Genomic DNA, 18,908 nt, shown 5'->3' with positions numbered 1-18,908 from the left:
TAAATAAAGTGCCGATGCTTTTTTAATGGTTTTTATCAACCTGACTTACGGGCTTATCATAGACCCAGTAAATGTTTATTGATTGGTTGTGGATCTAAATACATAGACACAGCACAGTGCTTTAGGCGAATTTACTAAATAAACATTGTCCTGCTTTCCAGTAGTAGAGTCTCGGGACCTTGGCGAAGGCTTAAAGATGCTGAGGTGGAAACTATTCCAGATCTTTCTCAGCTGGAAGAGAAATGCTGAACTCTGCGCTGGCAGGATCGTTCCCCGTCTTCCTGAAAAAAGGATCAAATGTGAAACAAAGACAACGCTATGGACGACGCAGGCAGAAATCCCAGCCAGGCAGGCAGGGCGCGCCCGGTGTTTGGTGAAACTCCGTCTAACCCCCACGTCCCCTCTGTGCTCCCGTCAAAGATTCCGTGAGGGTCCGAGCCACGGTGACGTGCAGACATCACTGAACACACCACGTGTGTGCTGTGTGCTTCCTGCTGGCGGGCTGGGAAGGCCACAGAAGATTCTAGAATGACAGCTAGAATCCAGGCAATTGTCAGTCTTCTGACTTAACTGGAAAAAGAAATGAATCAGAACCCATGTTACCCATGTGGTATCCCTTACCAGGTGTGCTTAGAAAGGCACACACACCAGGATTACATGTTGCCTGATGGTCTATAAACAGTGGCCGCCTCGAACGGCACTGAGGTCCCTCTGAGTGTATTTGGTACCAAAGAGAAGCCTTCCACATTGTTTTCCAGGTTTGCTTTTGTTCCTGGGTTTTGAAAGGTTAGTCCTTCTGAAATAATTCTTGCTTTCCTGGATATTACTTTATTACATAAAATACTACATCACAAACAACACACCGCTGTGGAAGCTAGCATAATCAACGTGTTTAATATGTGTGACTCCCCCCATCCGGATGCAACACCTTCAAGAGCTTAGCTCCGATCCGCCTAGCATGAGATGCATCATGGTCTATGCCTGACCCTCCCAGTCACTGTCAGTAGTTTTTCCTCCTTACTGACCCAGTGAACATGTATGCAATGCCTGCTGTGTGCAGGCACCGTAATGCCATCCTGAGATACTTTAGGGCACTTATTATGTAACTGCACATGTTAAAGCGGTGACTTGTAGATAGATGGAATTGGCTTTTCTTCCTTTCTCCCTCCTTTTCTTTCTTTCTTGCGTGTTTTAGCCGTAAGTCAATCTCCACGTGTCATTCTGTGTGTAAGGCACACTCTGCCCCCCGATCCCCTCGCTCATCTAACACGTTTAGAGAAAGGGCTGGGCTTTGCGTTTGTGGGGAGGCCTGAGGAGGAGCTGGGGGTCCACCCCCCCCTTACAGGACCGGCCGCCACACTAAAGTACCGGGGCAGACACTGAAGAGCACATGGTGTTTAACTGGGAGGGTTTCTGACGCCCCAAAGCTGCAGATGAGCAGCTGCTTAAACACGCGTGCCCTTTGACGGGGGAGAGAAAGGGATTTATGTGCAAGACTTAAACAAAGTAATCCCACAGGTAGGGCGAAGTCATGAGAAAGGGGTCCCAGACTAGGAATTACCCAACATCGTGTGCTTTGAGAGTGTGGGGGAGGGAAAACAATTTTATTTCAACCCTTTTTGGTTTTCTGCTGAGGCCCTTTAACAAAGACAGGGTGATGGGAGAAAAACCAAATACTTTTAATAACATGGGAGATGCCCAGGGAAACTGAGTAACTTCCAAAGATGGCCCAATCCATCACCTTAGACACCGCCTTCAGCTAAAGCCAGAGTGTTGGGAGGGGAGAGGAAGGCGGCTGTGGGCGGCCAGGAAGACACAGTAGCAGCAGACGGCTGTTGCCCTCCGCAAGGTGAGGTGAGAGTTTGCTGCGATTTCAGCTCCTCCTCCTCCTCCTCCTCCCCTCCTCCTCCTCTTCCTCTTCCTCCTCCTTTTCCTCTCCTCTTCCTCCTCCTCCTCCTCCTCCTCGCCCAGTGAGTGAGACCCCTTTCCAATGAGATAATGTTTTCCACAGAAGGGCACCTTATCCATTTTTAAAAATTGATTTCAGAGAGGAAGGGAAAGGGAGAAAGATAGAAACATCAATGATGAGAGAGAATCATTGATCAGCTGCCTCCTGCACGCCTCCCACTGGGGATCGAGGCCACAACCCAGGCGTGTGCCCTGAACGGGAATCGAACCAGTGACCTCCTGGTTCATAGGTCGATCGATGCTCAACCACTGAGCCACGCCGGCTGGGCAGTTCTCTGTTTTTAGAGCTTGGCCTGTGCCTGCTGTTTCCTGAAAATGATCTGACTAAGGTAACCCTTAGGCCAAACGCTTCTCCCCTTCAGCAGCCGTTGCTGGGCTCCGAACCATCCACCCCACCAGGGCCTGTAGGGCGGAACAGTTTCCCTTCTTGTTTCTAGCGTCTTTGGCCGCTCTAATAATTACATTGACGTGAGGCAGGTGAACAGGAGAAAAGCAAATCTAACTTCCTATGTGCGCAACCACATGGGAAGTGACTACAGGATGTGAAGGGTCCACAGACCTAGGTCAGCAGCCCAGGAATCTGCACGAATTCTCAAGACCTGAGACTGGGGGCGAGCGGGGCAGTGGAGGCTGAGGGGTGTCCTGAGCCAAGGACCGGAGGACCTCCCGGGGGAGGAGGCCACTCCCAGGACAGAGGAAGAGCAGTTGCTTGGTAACTGGAGGTCGCTGGGTCGTGCCTCGTACTTGTTTATCTCAGCCAACAAGCGACAGGGACGACGTGTGGGAGCCCCCTCCCCTCCCCTGAGCGCGGCAGCACGCAAGGCGGTGGTTTCCAGCTGCTCTGAGGAGCCCGCTTTTGGAATCACGTTGCTTATTGCTGAGGCTCGGCATTGCCCAGTGGAAGTGTAAGGAGAAAATTGTGGAGTTCTTGCTGCGAAACCACGACTCCCAAAGACGTGCCTCGTTGCCCGATGGTAGTTAGCGTTGTCGTGCAGTAACTATGGAAACTGCTCCCTGTCTGGGGCCCCTCTTCCTAAAAGAAAGCTTTTATTTATCCATTACTCTCCAATAAATTAGCGTGAGGTCTCATTCAAGGGATGGGTCCCCTACAAGGAAGACATTAACATGGCTCACAGTTCACCTCAAGTTTTATCAGAATATTTACATAACGCCTTCTTTGTCACGGCCGCTTGCTAGCAACTCAGGTTATTTTCACAAATAGTCACAGAATATAATGTAAAAGAAAATGGCCACGGCGTAGGTGAGTGTCCTTTGGACTGAGAACTATCCAATGAATGAATTCATGCTGGGGAAGTCGACAAACGCAAGAACATTCAGAATGTTGGCAGTGACCTCTGTTGCCAAGATAAATTTATGGCCAGAGAAGTTGGAGATCTTTCCGTCGCTCCTAAATTGAAGTCAGAATATCCAGTAAGTTATGACTGTCCCAGGAAGAGCCTGACCATCTTTACCTGAGTTCTGTGCAGATCACTCAATAACTCGCCATTTTCACGTAACTGAATATCATCGATATATGATGGCATGTATGTAACAGTGGACAAATCAGGTACTGTATTATAGGGTACATATATTTCTCTAGAAAACTGTCTGGAAGTGTTCACACCTTGTTGACTAGAGAGGGAGAGGGGAGATATGTGGTCTTTACTCTAACGCTCATTCTTGATCTAATTTTTAAAAATAATCTATATTAATATATTTAATATTTTCTTTTGGGATTTTACAGGGATACACTTTCTTATTTAAAAAATATATATTTTATTGATTTTTTACAGAGAGGAAGGGAGAGGGATAGAGAGTGAGAAACATCGATCAGCTGCCTCCTGCACACTCCCTACTGGGGATGTGCCTGCAACCAAGGTACATGCTCTTGACCGGAATCGAACCCGGGACCTTTCAGTCCGCAGGCCGACGCTCTATCCACGAGCCAAACTGGTTAGGGCTATAGGGATACACTTTTATTGTAAAATACATAAAAGCTAATTTAAAATGTTAGGTGATAATGAAAACAGAATATAATTTTTTAAAAAATTTAGTATTGGAAGCAAAAGGCATGAGATTAATTTCTCTTGCTGGCATACATCTTGGTACATCTTGGAGTGAGCCGTGTAGCTCCGACCCAGAACATCGGGTCTGACTGTCCTCAGTTCAGAAGGACACATGGGCTGATACTGCCTTTGGGTCCCTATTTCTTATTCATGGGAAGTGGCTACAGGATGTGAAGGGTCCACAGACCTAGGTCAGCAGCCCAGGAATCTGCACGAATTCTCACCAAGTGCAGAGGTCATAGGTCGGCTCTGTCAGCGCTAAATCCGTCGCCGTAGTGACCACGAGCCAAAGGGAACTGTAAGCTGTTTATAAATTTCTCGTAAGTACCAAGAAATCGAACTTGGTATTTCATGACTTAAGTAGAACAAGATTGCTTTTTAGGATCCATAGAGCGATAAGCTTAATGTTTCTAACACACCTAGGCGTTCATGCATCTATTAGACTATTTGCCACAAAATACCCACACGTCGGTTTGGGGTTTAAATCAAGAAGTACCGCTTGGACAACCTCTGGCCTGGGGTTATGCACACGTATATCTCCTTCCTGTGCCCGACCTCCTCGCTCACTGTTGGTTTGCTTCATCATGTTCCCCCTGAAAGTTTTGTCTTCACAAGAGGTATGTTTGTAGGAATTACAAATTTGAAGAGCAAATAAGTCTAACGTTTTAGTATCACTATCCAGCCTCACCATTTGTAAACAATAAATTGCCCTGGATGCCTCTGCCTCGGAATGAACAAAGAAATGTGGGCAGGAAACAAAAGAGATGAAAAAATAGCAGAGGGCTGTGAAATGTTGTGACAGAAATCAGAATGGGCCCTCCCCCCGGCCCCGCACTGTGGGTCCCCCTTCCTCACACGGCCTTGTCCCCGGAAGGTTATCAGCGTCCTGGTCACTGGCTTAATGTTCATGCAGTTGATAATGAGGATGACCTGCTGGTCGCTGTCAGAGCCTAAAGTGCCTTTTGACGATCAAGTGCCTGTCATTGCTGTTCATTCCGTGAAGCGCTCGCCCGGTCTCGGGTTAAGGTTAATGGTGTGTCTTCAGATTTATACGCGCATCTAATTTGATAAAACCTCCACCCGGAACGTTTACGGCATGTAATAATTCCTGACGTTAGCAGCCCGACTCAGTCCGCTCTGTTCATTTTTGAATCTTTGGGCTCTGTTTGTAGATACTGGTAGTTTCCAAGGCGTAGAGGAAGATGAGGTGTATTGTCCTTGTCACTCGTAACCCGTGGAGCAGGTGCTACGTGACAGTGTTCGGCTGAGGTTTCCCAGGTGAACAAATACTCATCAGCCATCAGCTGGACTCACCTGCTCGCTCACGTCTGCTCACGTGCATGCGCACACTCCACACGCATGTGGTTATGCCCCCACCCCACCCCACTGTCAGCTCCAGCTCGGTGGAGTCCCAGCTGGTAACCTTTGAGGCATTGCTGTTTTTTGTTTTTTTTTGGTTTGTTTAATTTTAAAATTAAAAAAATTTTAATTACAGTTGACATTCAATATTGTATTAGTTTCAGGTGTACAGCATAGTGTTTAGACGTTTATATAGCTTACTGTGTGATCCCCTCTCCTAAGTCTAGTCGCCCCCAGCACCATGCATAGCCGCTATTACAATATTACTGACTATATTCTCTGTGCTGTACTTTACGGCCTGTGACTGTTCTGTAACCGCCTTCACCTCGTTTCCCCAGCGCCCCCACCCCGCGCCCCTCTGGCAGCCACTGGCATGTTTGTTCTGGGTGTCTGTGAGTCCTTAGGGTTTGTTTGGGGCATTGCTGATAGAACTCAGCCAGGAAGCTGCCCCAGGGCAGATGCTGTGAAGTTCTGGCCACAGGATTGGGCTCCCCAACCAGAGTTCACGCCCCGGTCACCCAATGTCTGGTGTCCGACAGACATATCTAGCGAACCCGCCTGTAACTTGAACCCCCCATGTTTTACGATGGGACATTCTCCTAACATCTAGTATGCGGATTAATAGGCCTTCTGATATTTAAAAAGAATAAAGATAGCTATAGTAGCCAGTTTTGCTACATTTGACTAGACATGTAGAAGAGTTTTTATGAAAACCTTTCAAATGTTACCTAACTACAGCAAGGGATAGATTAAAATTCAGTCACGTCCACAGAACCCTCACACAGTCTACGTTGAAGAAATCTAAAGTGAATCTGAGACAGCGGCACACGTTGCTGCTTGTCACTTGTCAGGGCCACTCGGAGCCATGAATATAGTTGGCTTCAAGCAGGCACTGATAAAGTTAATGAGATTCATTGAAAGTTCTATTTCTGTTAGCCTGTGTTATTGCAACACACCTAGCAAGGTTTAGATCCATGTTTTACCTATCAAACCCATATTTACTTTAGTAAGTAATTCAGAAAATTAATTTCTCCGTTGTCTTTCGATGAATGAGAAAGAAGGATATCTGGAATTTCACTGACCTTTTACGTTTACACCAAGTGTATTTTTGTAGACGTGTGGATGAAATTCACGCGCTCATTCACTCACTCAGATTCACCGATTGTCTCCTGCACTGTGGGCGGGCACAGGGAGGGCGAACAGACCTGGCACCGGCCTCAGGAAGCTACAGTCTCTTACAGACGTGGGCGAGGCAGGTGCGTGACAACTTGTGAGCCCTGTTTTCATTTCATAAGTCACAGTCCTCATTCAAAACATTTGATTCGTACAGGAAAGTGGGAAGCAGATGAAAAGCACCCAAACCTTAGGCATATTTTAAAATCAGTTCTTTATTAATAAAAACATAATAGCTATAATAAAATACTTTCCATGTAATTTGTTATTTCTTTAAAACAATTCCAAATTCCGTGCTTCTGATTGTTTTTTTATCAAAGACTAGAGGCCTGGTGCATGAATTCGTGCATGGGTGGGGTCTGGCTGGCCTGCGCCAATTGGGCCAGGACGGCCGGGGGTAGGGGACATGGGAGGTTGGCTGGCAGGCCCCACCCCCGATTGGGGTGGGGGGAGGGTCCCCGGAGGTTGGCAGGCCGGCCCTGCCCCCTGGTTGAACTCTGGTTGAACTCCTGGTCGAGGGGACAACTTGCATATTACCCTTTTATTATATAGGATTGGCAGACTCAGTGGGCGCTATTTGCACCTATTTTTTATGTCATTGGTCTATTGTTGGGGGTTCAGACAAGAGCTTCCCAGCTGGAAGTACTTCCACCTAGAAGCACCCCATTTCTTTTTTGGGACATTTTTTTCTTGGTGTCGAACAAAGTGGAAATACATAAGGAATAAATGAAGAGAGAATGAATGGAGGGAAGGTATTTAAAGACCTGGGAAAAGTGGGAAGGAGAAAGTCAGTTCTGAGAGCTGGGGTTTGATCTAAGGCTAGCTGCCCATCAATAGCGTGGTTGGTGGGCGCTGCTGGGACCTCTGGTTTGGAGCTTTGTGAAGTGGGGGCGGGTGGAGAGAAATGACAGCAGTTATGACGGGTTTTTTTTTAATGCAACAACTTGCTTCCCGAAGTTGACCTTTGGTTATAGTCGTCAGAGCTCACTTAGGGTTTCTCTCTTCCATATTTTATAGTTTTCAAATTTTAGAAAATGTATCATTTATTTCAGATGAGAATATAATCCACAAAAGTTTTGACTCCAATTAGAAGAGATGGAAAACTAATTGGCTGAGATTTTGAAAGGTAGGATGTCAAGTTTTAGACTCTGTACTTGCAGATATATTTTTTTTCCTTTGGAGAAAATATTCTTATTGTATTTTAGCCAAACTTTTTAAGGAGATAATAGTCAATAACTGATGGAATTAATCAGTAGGAAATTTTTTATAATTGTTCCATATGTTTCTTACTTAATTTGATAGGCTTTATTCTAGTATTATTGTAACTTATGGTAAATAAATATCTTTAAATTTGAAGATTATTATATCCAAATGGTTGTATGTATAATAGTTGAACACCATTGTGCTAGAAAGAGACTCTGTTTTTGATCCCAGGGTGGCGCACAGTGGGGCCGGGGTGGGGGTGCAGGCGTGCCAGGAGGGGCAGCTCTTCCCTGGGCGGGACTTTGCTGAGCTCTGCAGGCCAGTCAGGGTCCATAGTTCCTGCCCACGAAAGCCAGTAACACTCCCCAGTCATGGTGACTACCCACCTGTCCCCCACCTAACCCACACACCACGCAGGGGAGATGCCACCTGGCTGGATCCAGTAGTCAGAGGCGTGCAAACAGATCTCTCTCAGGACCTGGAAATCTGCTGGGAATGAAGGCAGTGGACTGCTCCTGGGACGAGAACCTGTAAAAAGGTGGAGAAGTGGTTACACGAATTTAAACTTACATAAAAACTCACTGAGCTGTACACCTGAGTCGTGTATATTTTAGTGCATCTGTAACTGGACAGTCAATGGGTGTACACTGCCTGTCACTACTGGAGCCAATTCAGCAGAGACAGGGTTGAATCATATGAGCGTTTATTCCAATCCTGCCGGCAGCATGCAAGAGCAGCAGGTCATCCCAAAAATCTGCTCTGCCTCTCCCCATAAGCCAGCTGCTGATATTGGGTAGAAGGACAGAGGTTACATGGGGAAGCAGGCAAACGGGGTCTTCAAAGGGCTGGAGATGTGCAAAGGGTTGGCAGCTCTGGTTTCTGCACCAAGGTGGTTAATCTTTCCATGGTAACAGGCAGCTCCCTGATGGGGAGGGTGGGCTGCATTTCCAGGTGAGCTCCCAGTCCCACCTGCAACCCCCAGCCAGGCTAGAATGTGTCTTCTTTAATCAGAAAAAAACCATGGTTAACAGAGCAGGATTAATATTTCTTACAATTATAGCTGGACCCCAATATTCTATTTCTGCCCCTATCACACCTGTGTTCCTCCTCAATTAACAAAAAATTCCCCACTGAGCAGGACGGGGTGCAGGCACCAGAAATCATCCTGCGCCAGGATGGAAGACCGTGTCTCCTTTCCTGCAGCACGCCGTCTAGATTTGGGGTGGTTTCCTTTCTTTCCCTCCATTAGGAAAGAGTCTGAGTTAAATGTCGGCACAGCGTCTCCTTAGTCAGAATTTGGGAGTATGAGTAAATAGAAGGGGAACCAAAAATATTGGTCACATATGTGCAATTCTGTTCCTGTTGGAGCTCAGCCGCCGTCTCTTGCCATTTAATTAAATCAATGGTGTTATTAATGATATTGGTCCATCCAACATAATTATCAGAGAAAGCTGACATTTTCCCAATGCGATCAGGTTGCTTAGAGAAAAGTCTGCATTTCTTTGCTCTTCTGCGGAGGATGGATTATCGCTGGGAGCCACTCCTTTGTCACGTCAGTGACATGAAACAGTGTGAATGGATATGGCCAGATGTACAATATTCCCTTTGTTTTCGGAGCAGAAAGCCATTAACAGTTATCTCAGCATTCCTGTGTTCATGACACTTGTAAATTGATGTATGGTCTTCCCCAAGCAGGAGGCGGAACAAAAGCCTCTTAATTTTCTTTATGTTTATCCTTGCCCAGTTTCACGGTGTTGGGTGAAGTGTGGGCTCCCTCCCTGGCAGCCCTGACTGCGGAACTGGGGAGTTGTTTCCCCATCCTGACAGTCATCAAGAGGCGTTTCATAACGGGACAGGCTCGAGGAAGTGAGGGTGATGCCCGCCCCATCGCGAGCAGGCCCGGTGCCTGCTATCATCGCTCACTTCTGCAGCGCAGTGATTGATTGCTGAGCCCAGTGTGCAGAAAGAAAATGAAATGTAAACCATTCTGCTAGTGAGTGAGAGCGCTGTTCCTGACGGTTGCATAAACCCACTCCGTCATTCTTAAATCTTCGCTTCGGACGCCATGGTCATAACGCATCCCTTCCTGCGACTGTAATAAAAGCTGCTGATCTGTTTCAGGCTTCCCGAGTAGGAAAGTCTTGTTTAAAATTGAGATGCTCCGAGTTCATTCCAACATTAGGATTCAGTGTGGCCGGCACAGCGCTTGTTTCTCGGGGAGGAGGGGTCAGGGTAGCCCCTTCCGCTCTGCGCCCAGAGCCTCCTTTAGAGGTGGCTGGTGGAGGGATGAAGCAAAAAAACCCCAAACCTCATAGACACAGACAACAGTGTGGTGATTCTCAGCGGGAGGCGGGTGCGGGAGGTGGGAGAGAGTAGAGGGGGATCAATGGTGACGGAAGGAGACTTGACGTGGGTGGCGAACACACAGTACAACACACGGTTGACGTTAGTGTGCAGCGTGCATTCCATCGGTTGTTCTATTGTGTCTGACAAGCATGCGTGACCTCACTTGACCTCACCCTATGCCACGGGCAGCGATGCTTCTGTCCCGTGTGCAGATGAGCCAGAAAGGTGGGCGCCCCCGGGCCACAAGGAAGGCTGTGGATGTCACCTGCTGACTCAGGGCCGTGTTCTTACACACGTCACGCTCCTGTCCGCTGGTCAGCAGGCAGAGCGCCTTTGCGTGTAGAGGGAGGCCCGGCAAATGGACAGAGGCCGAGCCCGCCCCCACGTCCACTTCTCAGAGCAGCAGAGGAATGTGAGTGACGTGGTTCTGTTCGAGGGACATCTGGGCAATCTGAGGCCACTGTCACGTGAAGGGTGCACGTGGGTTAGGGGCTGTTCTGGAGAAACGACCGTGTTTCCGTCTCGTCATGTTGGGGCACTCCTGTGCAGTAGGCATATCGGCCCGTGTTTCCGTTCTCCGGGAAACAAGCGTGTTCCCCATCCCGGTCACACCAATCACTCCAGGGCACCAGAGTCCGGCGAGAAGGGTCCCTTTGGCCACACTAAGACATCTGTGTCCTCGAGTTCCATGTCAGGATGATCTCGTCCTCCCCAGGATGAGTGGGGTGAGGAGGGAGATGTAAACCACCCTGTCCAATTCATGGAAGCTCATTGGTTCTTTTTCTTGACCAGAGGTGATGTCGTTGGACCTGGCTAATCAGACATCAGCTTGAGGTCACTGGCTCTCCAACATTTTTAGTGTATTTCCTTGCCTTAGTTCCAGCTCCATCCTGAGATTCCATAAATGCTTTCATCGGGTGTGCGGCCTCAGACTCAGGTTCTTGGAAGGAAGATGGATGGGAATATAATTGTGTAGCTATCTTTCTGTTTCAAAATGTACTTATTGCCCTGCTGGTGTGGCTCAGTGGTTGAGCGTTGACCTATGAACCAGGAGGTCATGGTTCAATTCCCAGTTTGGGCACATGCCTGGGTTGCTGGATCACATTCCCCAGTAGGGGCCGTGCAGGAGGCAGGTGATCAACGATTCTCTCTCATCATTGATGTGTAGCAACTATGTGTGTGTATGTATGTATATATATATATATATATATATATATATATATATATATATATATATACACACACACATATTGTATATATATTGATTGATTTCAGAGAGGAAGGGAGAGGGAGAGAGAGAAACATTAATAGTGAGATAGAATCATTGATCGGCTGCCTCCTGCACACGCCACACTGGGGATGGAGCCCGCAACCTGGGCATGTGCCCTGACTGGGAATCGAACCATGACCTCCTGGTTTATAGGTCGATGTTCAACCACTGAGCCATGCCAGCTGGGTCCTTGCAGTCTCATTTTAAGCCGGTGGCTCAATGTTCCTTCCTTTTTGTGGGAGAGATTTTCTTGGATCAAGACCATGTAGTTACAAAAGTCAGATCATGGCTATTGAGCAATTAGCACCCAAAGCTATTTTACCGTGGCTGTGGGAGGCGTCGGGAGAGTAATTGAAACGGAGCCTGTCCTCCCTGCGAGGCCCTCCGGTTGTTGTTATGCTCCGTTTCAGGGTAGGATGATGTATTCATCTGGAAATGTGGTTTCCTAAGAGCATCATGGTTTTGGAAGCCTTTCCCTTCACACATAGGACAGCTCATTAAACAAACACATGCAGTGGCCTTCAAGAAATAGGCATTGAATATTAATGGCAGAGAGTATTAAATAATAGATTGCAGGTGACAAGTGATACATAACTATAGACAGTGAACTCGGATTGCTGTTCTCGGTGTGTTTCGAAGAGAGAAGGACCAGGAAAGTTGGAGGACAAGGCATTACCGCGTTCCCCTCATACTTCTCCCTTAGAAACAGCTACACGGTTGAGTGTCCCGAACTTTCCCCAGTGGGTAGAACTAGTGTTTGCAGTTTGGCGACGCTCAGCTTTTCAGAATGGAAGCAGTTGTTTTTAACACATTTTGTTTTGTGGATCGGAATAATTCTTTACAGAAAGACACATTTGAAAATATTTTTTATTACTAATGTAAAGCCCTGTCCAGGCCACCAATTGATGTGTCTCTCTCACATCGATGTTTCTCTCTCTCTGTCTCCACCCCTCCCTTCCATTCTCTCTAAAAAAAAATCAATGGAAAAATATCCTCAGGTGAGGATTAACAACAACAAAAAAGAAAAATATATTTAATTTCCGTGGTGTTGACATGTTAGGGTATATGAGCGTCCAGTCTGTGTTATTCTGTATTTTTGTCTGCATTTCCAGGTCGACCCCATTCCCCTCCGTTTTCACCTGAAGGGCAGAGGGGACAGAGTCCCACCCTCTGCGCATCCTCCTCCCGGAAGAGCAATGGAGAGGCCGCCCGGCGCCAGCGGAGCCGTCTTCTCTCTCCTCTCCCTCCTCTTGCATTTCGCCAGCGCCTCTGACATCCCGCTTTCAGGTACGGTGACAGTGACAGCAGCAGCGCTGGCTTTCTGGGGTCTCGTGTGCATTTTGGTTTCAAGTAGGACACGTCTAGATCAAGGAGGCGTTTTTGACTGTACTTCTGTATTTCCCAGCACCCTGTCAGAATCTGCCCGTTGGCGTCGCTTGCACTGCGCTGCCCGATGCCATTCCTTCCAGGCCAGGCTTTTTGCCTCCCTGCAGACTTGGCCTGTGAGAACGTGAGCTAGAGATTAGGAGGTATTTTGCCGTATAATATGGTCTCAAATACGACCAACAGCTGTTCCTTTTATATACTCAGGTTAGTTTATTTTAGGGACAAGTATGATTTAGAAATTACTGGTACCCAACCAATCATAACAAAAAAAAGGAAATGAGTACACTTTGTATTCTTTTTTAAAAAATGATTATATATTTAGGAATGAAAAATGAGATAGGGAAGTATTAAGCAGCCATTTTTATAGTGCGCAGATACACACATCCGATGGCGCCCATTGCAGATGTAGGTACCTGTCCTGTGAATTTACAGCAAGAGCTTAGTCTGTGGTTTTATGGAAGTTTACATCTTAGCATATGTTGGTAGAATGAATGCAGATCTAAAAAATCATAAATCTGTTAATTAAGTTAGAGTAATTAAAAACTAAAAAAAAAAAAACGTGTCTGTATAACCAGACAATCAGTGGGTCCGGGCTGCCTGTCAGTACTTGAGCCAATTAAGCAGAGACAGGGTTGAATCCTATATGAGGGTTTATTCCAATCCTGCCGGCAGTATCCACAAAAATCTGTTCTGCCCCCCCCTCACTATAAGCCAGGTGTTAATATTGGGTAGAAGGACAAAGATTACATGTGAAGTAGGCAAAAGGTTAGGCCACGTGGGCAGTTAACGGTAATGGGGGCTAGGGATCTTCAAAGGGCTTAGTGATATGCAAGGGCTGGGGATCTTCAAAGGGCTAGTGATGTGCAAAGGGCTGGGTGCCTCCAAAGGGCTGGCGGCTCTGGTTTCAGCAACAGGGTTGTTGTTTTTTTGTTTTGTTTTGTTTTTTAAATATATTTTATTGATTTTTTACAGAGAGGAAGGGAGAGAGACAGAGAGTTAGAAACATCGATGAGAGAGAAACATCGATCAGCTGCCTCCGGCACACCCCCTACTGGGGATGTGCCCGCAACCAAGGTACATGCCCTTGACCGGAATCGAACCTCAGACATTTCAGTCCGCAGGCTGATGCTCTATCCACTGAGCCAAACCAGTTTCGGCGCAACAGGGTTGTTAATCTTTCCCTGATAACAGGCAGCTCCCGGATGGGGAGGGTGGGCTGCATGTCCAGGTGAGCTCCCAGGTCCCACGTGCAGCTGCCAGCCAGGTTAGAATGTGGCTTCTTTAATCAGAACAAACCAATCCCGGTTAACAGAGCAGGATTAATATTGCCTACATTTCCAGCTGGTCCCCAACCTTCTATTTCTGCTCCTATCATCTGCAAATGCAATGTATGTAATAGTATGTTAACTACAGTGTGGAGATTTGGGGACATCCTCTTGTGAGATAAGCGGATGGGACATAAAGAGACCCTTGAGAAGTTCCTTAGATATTTTGTCCATAAAGTTCACGGCTTATCCCCCCTGGGTTTCCGCCTGTAACTCTGAGAGTTATAAACAGTATGTGCTGGGGCTCCTTAGACGCTCCGCATTGGGAAGGGCCTCCAGGCCGTCCGAGTTCTGGGGGATTGGTCTGGGCCTCAGAAAGTCCAATACGCAGGCGCTAGCCCTTCGAAAAACCAGACAGTCCCACTGTGCCCAGAAGAGGCCGTCATGCCGACTGCGTTAGCTAGTGTGCTGGGAACCACTTTCTGAGGCTTCCTTAAGTTACCGGACATCACATGCTGGGGGCAGCCTGTACTGGAGCCCCCCCTTCCCCATGAGAGTCCCTGCCCCACTCTGCCGGACAGGTTTCCATGGCCCCCTGCTTAAGGAACCCCACTGACCCACTCCTCAGACGTGCAGATTGGAGGTCCTCTAAGTCGAGGTGAAATCTGCCGGCTCACACGCACTGGACGCCAGCCTCGCTGTAGAAACGCTGGGAAGGGCCTGAAGTACTTCATCCTCAGTAGGTTCTTCGGCTTTGAGTCGCAATGCCTAACTCGGAGCGAGGTTCTCCGTGATCCTCGAGGGAAAGGAGCTAACCTCACACTTGCCCCAGGGCCGTTCCTGACTCACCCCCCCCCCCCCTCTCTGAGAACATCCGCTTCCTCTCCATCTTTCCTCCTCGGGTCCATTGGTGGTGAAGGGAGTGAGATTTTGTCTCCATCCCCAATGCTCATTTTCATTCCGGTTGTCTCAGCTACTTAGGAGTTTTTGTGCCGCACGGTCCTTCGACAACAATTGTTATAAAATATTAATGACTTGTTTTCAGAGCAAGTGAATATTACCCATTTATTTCTGGACTCTGGAGCAAATGAAACGGAGGCAGGTATTCAAATGGAATGTCAGCGCGTCTGGTGTCTGTGTAATTGGCCTAATTATGGAGAAAGGATTTATAATGTAGAATATCTATTCTTATAAACACCCAAAGGTGGTGAGCTCCACTCCCTGAATAATTAGTTATGCTGAGACTTTACAACCTTAGCAAATTTAGGACAGAATAATGCTCTAACAAACAAGTTGTTCACAAGCCATTAGCTGGTATCTCAGGGACTGTGGCTATGGTGCACCATCACTCACCATTTATAACTGTAGTAAAATTTGAATAACATGAATATGCATTCAGCTCAAGACCTGCATGACATAGACATAGCATTAACCAGAAACAAGGTAAATGTCCGTGCAGCTATGGATGTTATTGACGTATTTATCCGTACCCAGTGGATAAAGCCTGAATCTGGGCTAATGCCCCTCAGTTAGTAAAACACGATTATCAGATTCATTAGGCACAAATAAAGAAAACGGAATTTTAAAATTGGAAGTGGCATGGAGTTATTGTTGCAGGCCAGTGGTTGGCAAACTCATTAGTCAACAGAGCCAAATATCAACAGTACAACAATTGAAATTTCTTTTGAGAGCCAAATTTTTTAAACTTAAACTTCTTCTAACGCCACTTCTTCAAAATAGACTCGCCCAGGCCCTGGTATTTTGTGGAAGAGCCACACTCAAGGGGCCAAAGAGCCGCAGTTTGCCGACCATGGTTCTAGGCTGAGCATCCGTCTTAGATGACCCTAGTACCTCTCCGGTCCCCGAGGCACATCCAGGCAGTCTGTGATCAGACCTTTCACAGTAACACCACCTGGCACTGTTGCTTTTTGCTGCACAAACAGGTGCATTATGTCACAAAAGCAACGGGGGTAGATGGTGTCGCCCTGACCGAGATCGAGGTGTTGGCAGCCAGCTGGACCAGCAGGCAGGGTGTTCTGCACAACCATCTACTCTCAGTAAAACCAAACCAAACCAAAGTTTTGCTTAAGATTGTCCTGTGCAGCCCGGCCGGCGTGGCTCAGTGGCTGAGCATTGACCTATGAACCAGGAGGTCACGGTTCAATTCCTAGTCAGGGCACATGCCTGGGTTGTGGGCTGGATCTCCCAGTAGGGGGTACGCAGGAGGCAGCCGTCAATGATTCTCTCTCATCATTGATGTTTCTATCTCTCCTCTCTCCCCCTTCCTCTTTGAAATCAATAAAAAATTATTTTTAAAAATGATTGTCCTTGTTGAAGCAATTAAACATTGTTGCTCTTATTAAATGTCATCCTTGAGCACATTCTTCATCATCTGTGGCTGAGCGAGGACGTCCACATAAAGGGGTTCTGCCTCTGACCAGCGCCCAGGTGGCCCCGCTCCTTCACAGAGTGGTGGTGTGAGCACCGTTTTTACTCCAAAGACCACGACAGACCGAGTGACGCAAACGGATACGGGGCAGATGTTGCTCCCCGTGGATCCGTGGACCCTGTCACATCAAGGTGGACAGCTGACAATATGTGTTGCCATTGATAAAACCAGCAAATCAATAGTCTCCACTCGGAGCCTGACAGCTTCCCAACAGGGACGGCTCTTCTGGTCAGATCAGTGAGGATATTGACAAAAGTGAATTTCGAATACTGTGTAATGAAATGTATCAAGATTGGCAGATGATTGTCACTCAGGGAACAAATACTTTTTCCAAACGGTTATTGTGTGATGCTACAAGATCGTGCATGATTAAAAAGAATCTGTAGGTCAGACATTTTACTACAACAGAGTATGAACAGTTTATGGCCATGGTTTCAGACTCCACATTGCAATGAAGAAACTGCCACTCCCCTAGCTGATTTGGCTCTGTGGATAGAGTGTCAGCCCACGGACTGAAGGGTCCAGGTTCGACCCTGGTCAAGGGGCATTACCTTGCTCAGTTGTAGGCTCAATCCCGGCCCTGGTGAAGGTGTGTGTAGGAGGCAACCCATCTATGTGTCTCTTTCACATAGATGCTTCTCTCTCTGCCTCTCCCCCTCCCTTCCACTTTCTCTAAAAATCTTTGGAAAAATATCCTCGGATGAGGATTAACAAAAACGTTTGTATCAAATGTTGAAAGAAAAGAGAGAGAGAGAGAGAGAGAGAGAGAGATTGGAATCAAACCAAGACCTCCTGGTTCATAGGTCGACACTCAACCACTGAGCCACACCTGCTCAGCTATTTTCTTCTTCTTTTTCTTGAGATCTTGAAGTAAAACAGTTTCAGCAACAGATTTGCTGCAGATGTATATGAGAACCCACGTCTCTCAGGATATAAAGAGGTTTGCAGCAAAATGAAGCAATGCCAGGTCTCTTATTCTATTCTATGTTTTTTTTAAAATATAAAACATGTCATTTATTTCAACCTGTGATGGGATTATCTTTAATGGACTAATACACATTTTAAGGATTTTTAGTTCTAATTTCTAATAAAATGGAATATACGACAGCATGAAGCAGTGAAACCCAGGGCACACAGAGGAAGCCAAGCTCATCCTGTCGTTTCCACTTGTTCAGACCTTTCTCTCGTCAACACCGACAGCAGGTGACAGCGTCTCTGTGGCAACTAGTTCACCTCATCCGTGTTTTTGCCATTTAGTTCAACAGGTTCCAACCATCACAAAACAGTCCAAGGAGCAAGTCGCCTTTCCCTTTGATGAATATTTCCAAATCGAATGCGAAGCCAAAGGCAATCCGGAGCCAAGGTGAGTAGCCCCCCACCCGAGGCTGTTAGGTATGAAACCCCCTTTCCTTCCGCTTCCTGGTTCAAGGCAGCCGCCCCCTCTCTGTAACCTCACATGGGGGCGGGGGGGGGGGGGCAAGAATGCTCTCTTTCCTAGGGACACTAACCCAGTTCTTGAGAACCCCACCCTCGTGACCTCATCCTCTCCCACAGCCCAGCCTCTGACCCCATCACACTGGGGACTGAGCTTCAGTACAGGGATTTGGGATCAGTCCACAGCAGCTTGTCAGATGTCTTCTATGATGGTCCATTCAACATGTTTTTTACCAGAAATTAAACATCCTGGTTTTGTCGTTTCTGTGCATTGGTGTATCAATGCCTTTGGACACGGTATCATATTCCCAGGTCATTAAGCTGAGTTTTCGTTACAGATTTATGTGGACGAAAGATGGCAAGCCCTTTGACTTCTCCGACCCTCGGATCATTGTCTCCAACAACTCAGGGACCTTCCGGATCCCAAACGAGGGGCAGATAGCTCACTTCCAAGGGAAATACCGCTGCTTCGCTTCGAACAAGCTGGGAGTGGCTATGTCTGAAGAAATAGAGTTTATAGTTCCCAGTGAGTATTACAGTGGGGATTTATAGATTGTTTTTATCACGTGTGAGGTAGGCGGTGTTCTGGGCTCTAATGAAACAACACATCATTCATCCAATCAGCGCATGTGTGCCTGATATCTTTTTTCTAAGGGGAATTCTCTTCCAGGTCTTGACACGTAGAAGTGGATGACCTTGAAAGCAATGGGAGGTTGCTGCACTCCATCCAGTAACCTTGTGTCTAATCTGGGGAAACATAGTATCTATTGCCTTGTGATGAGAACTAAGTTGCACATGGTATTAGTTAGGGTCAGCGCATTATGCTGCAGTAACAAGTCATCCCCAAGCGGTGTTCACACAGGTCATTCCTAAATCACGCAGTTCACTATGGATCTGGCAGCTGTCAGTCGGAGCAGCTGTTCTGTTCCCCACACAGCCTCCTGGGCGACTCACCCTCATGCTGTGGCTGCAGCATGTGACCTTGGGCA

The 18,908-nt window shown here is 47.2% G+C and overlaps 1 protein-coding gene across 1 annotated transcript in view; it reads left to right on the top strand.

Moving 5' to 3' along the window:
* CHL1 (cell adhesion molecule L1 like) overlaps positions 1–18,908 on the top strand; it is a gene marked incomplete at both ends in the record, with an annotated part of 100,581 nt that overhangs the window by 39,240 nt on the left and 42,433 nt on the right. Inside the window, 3 exons of the mRNA XM_079795049.1 lie at positions 12,498–12,672; positions 17,743–17,848; positions 18,258–18,445. Of these exons, the coding sequence (XP_079651175.1) occupies positions 12,498–12,672; positions 17,743–17,848; positions 18,258–18,445 (469 nt within the window). The remainder of the gene's footprint in view (positions 1–12,497; positions 12,673–17,742; positions 17,849–18,257; positions 18,446–18,908) is intronic.

Source organism: Cnephaeus nilssonii, assembly GCF_951640355.1.
Source record: "Cnephaeus nilssonii genome assembly, chromosome: 17".
Lineage (NCBI taxonomy): Eukaryota > Metazoa > Chordata > Mammalia > Chiroptera > Vespertilionidae > Cnephaeus > Cnephaeus nilssonii.
The sequence above is the reverse complement of the archived record's forward strand: the minus strand, read 5'-3'. Positions and strand labels throughout refer to the sequence as shown.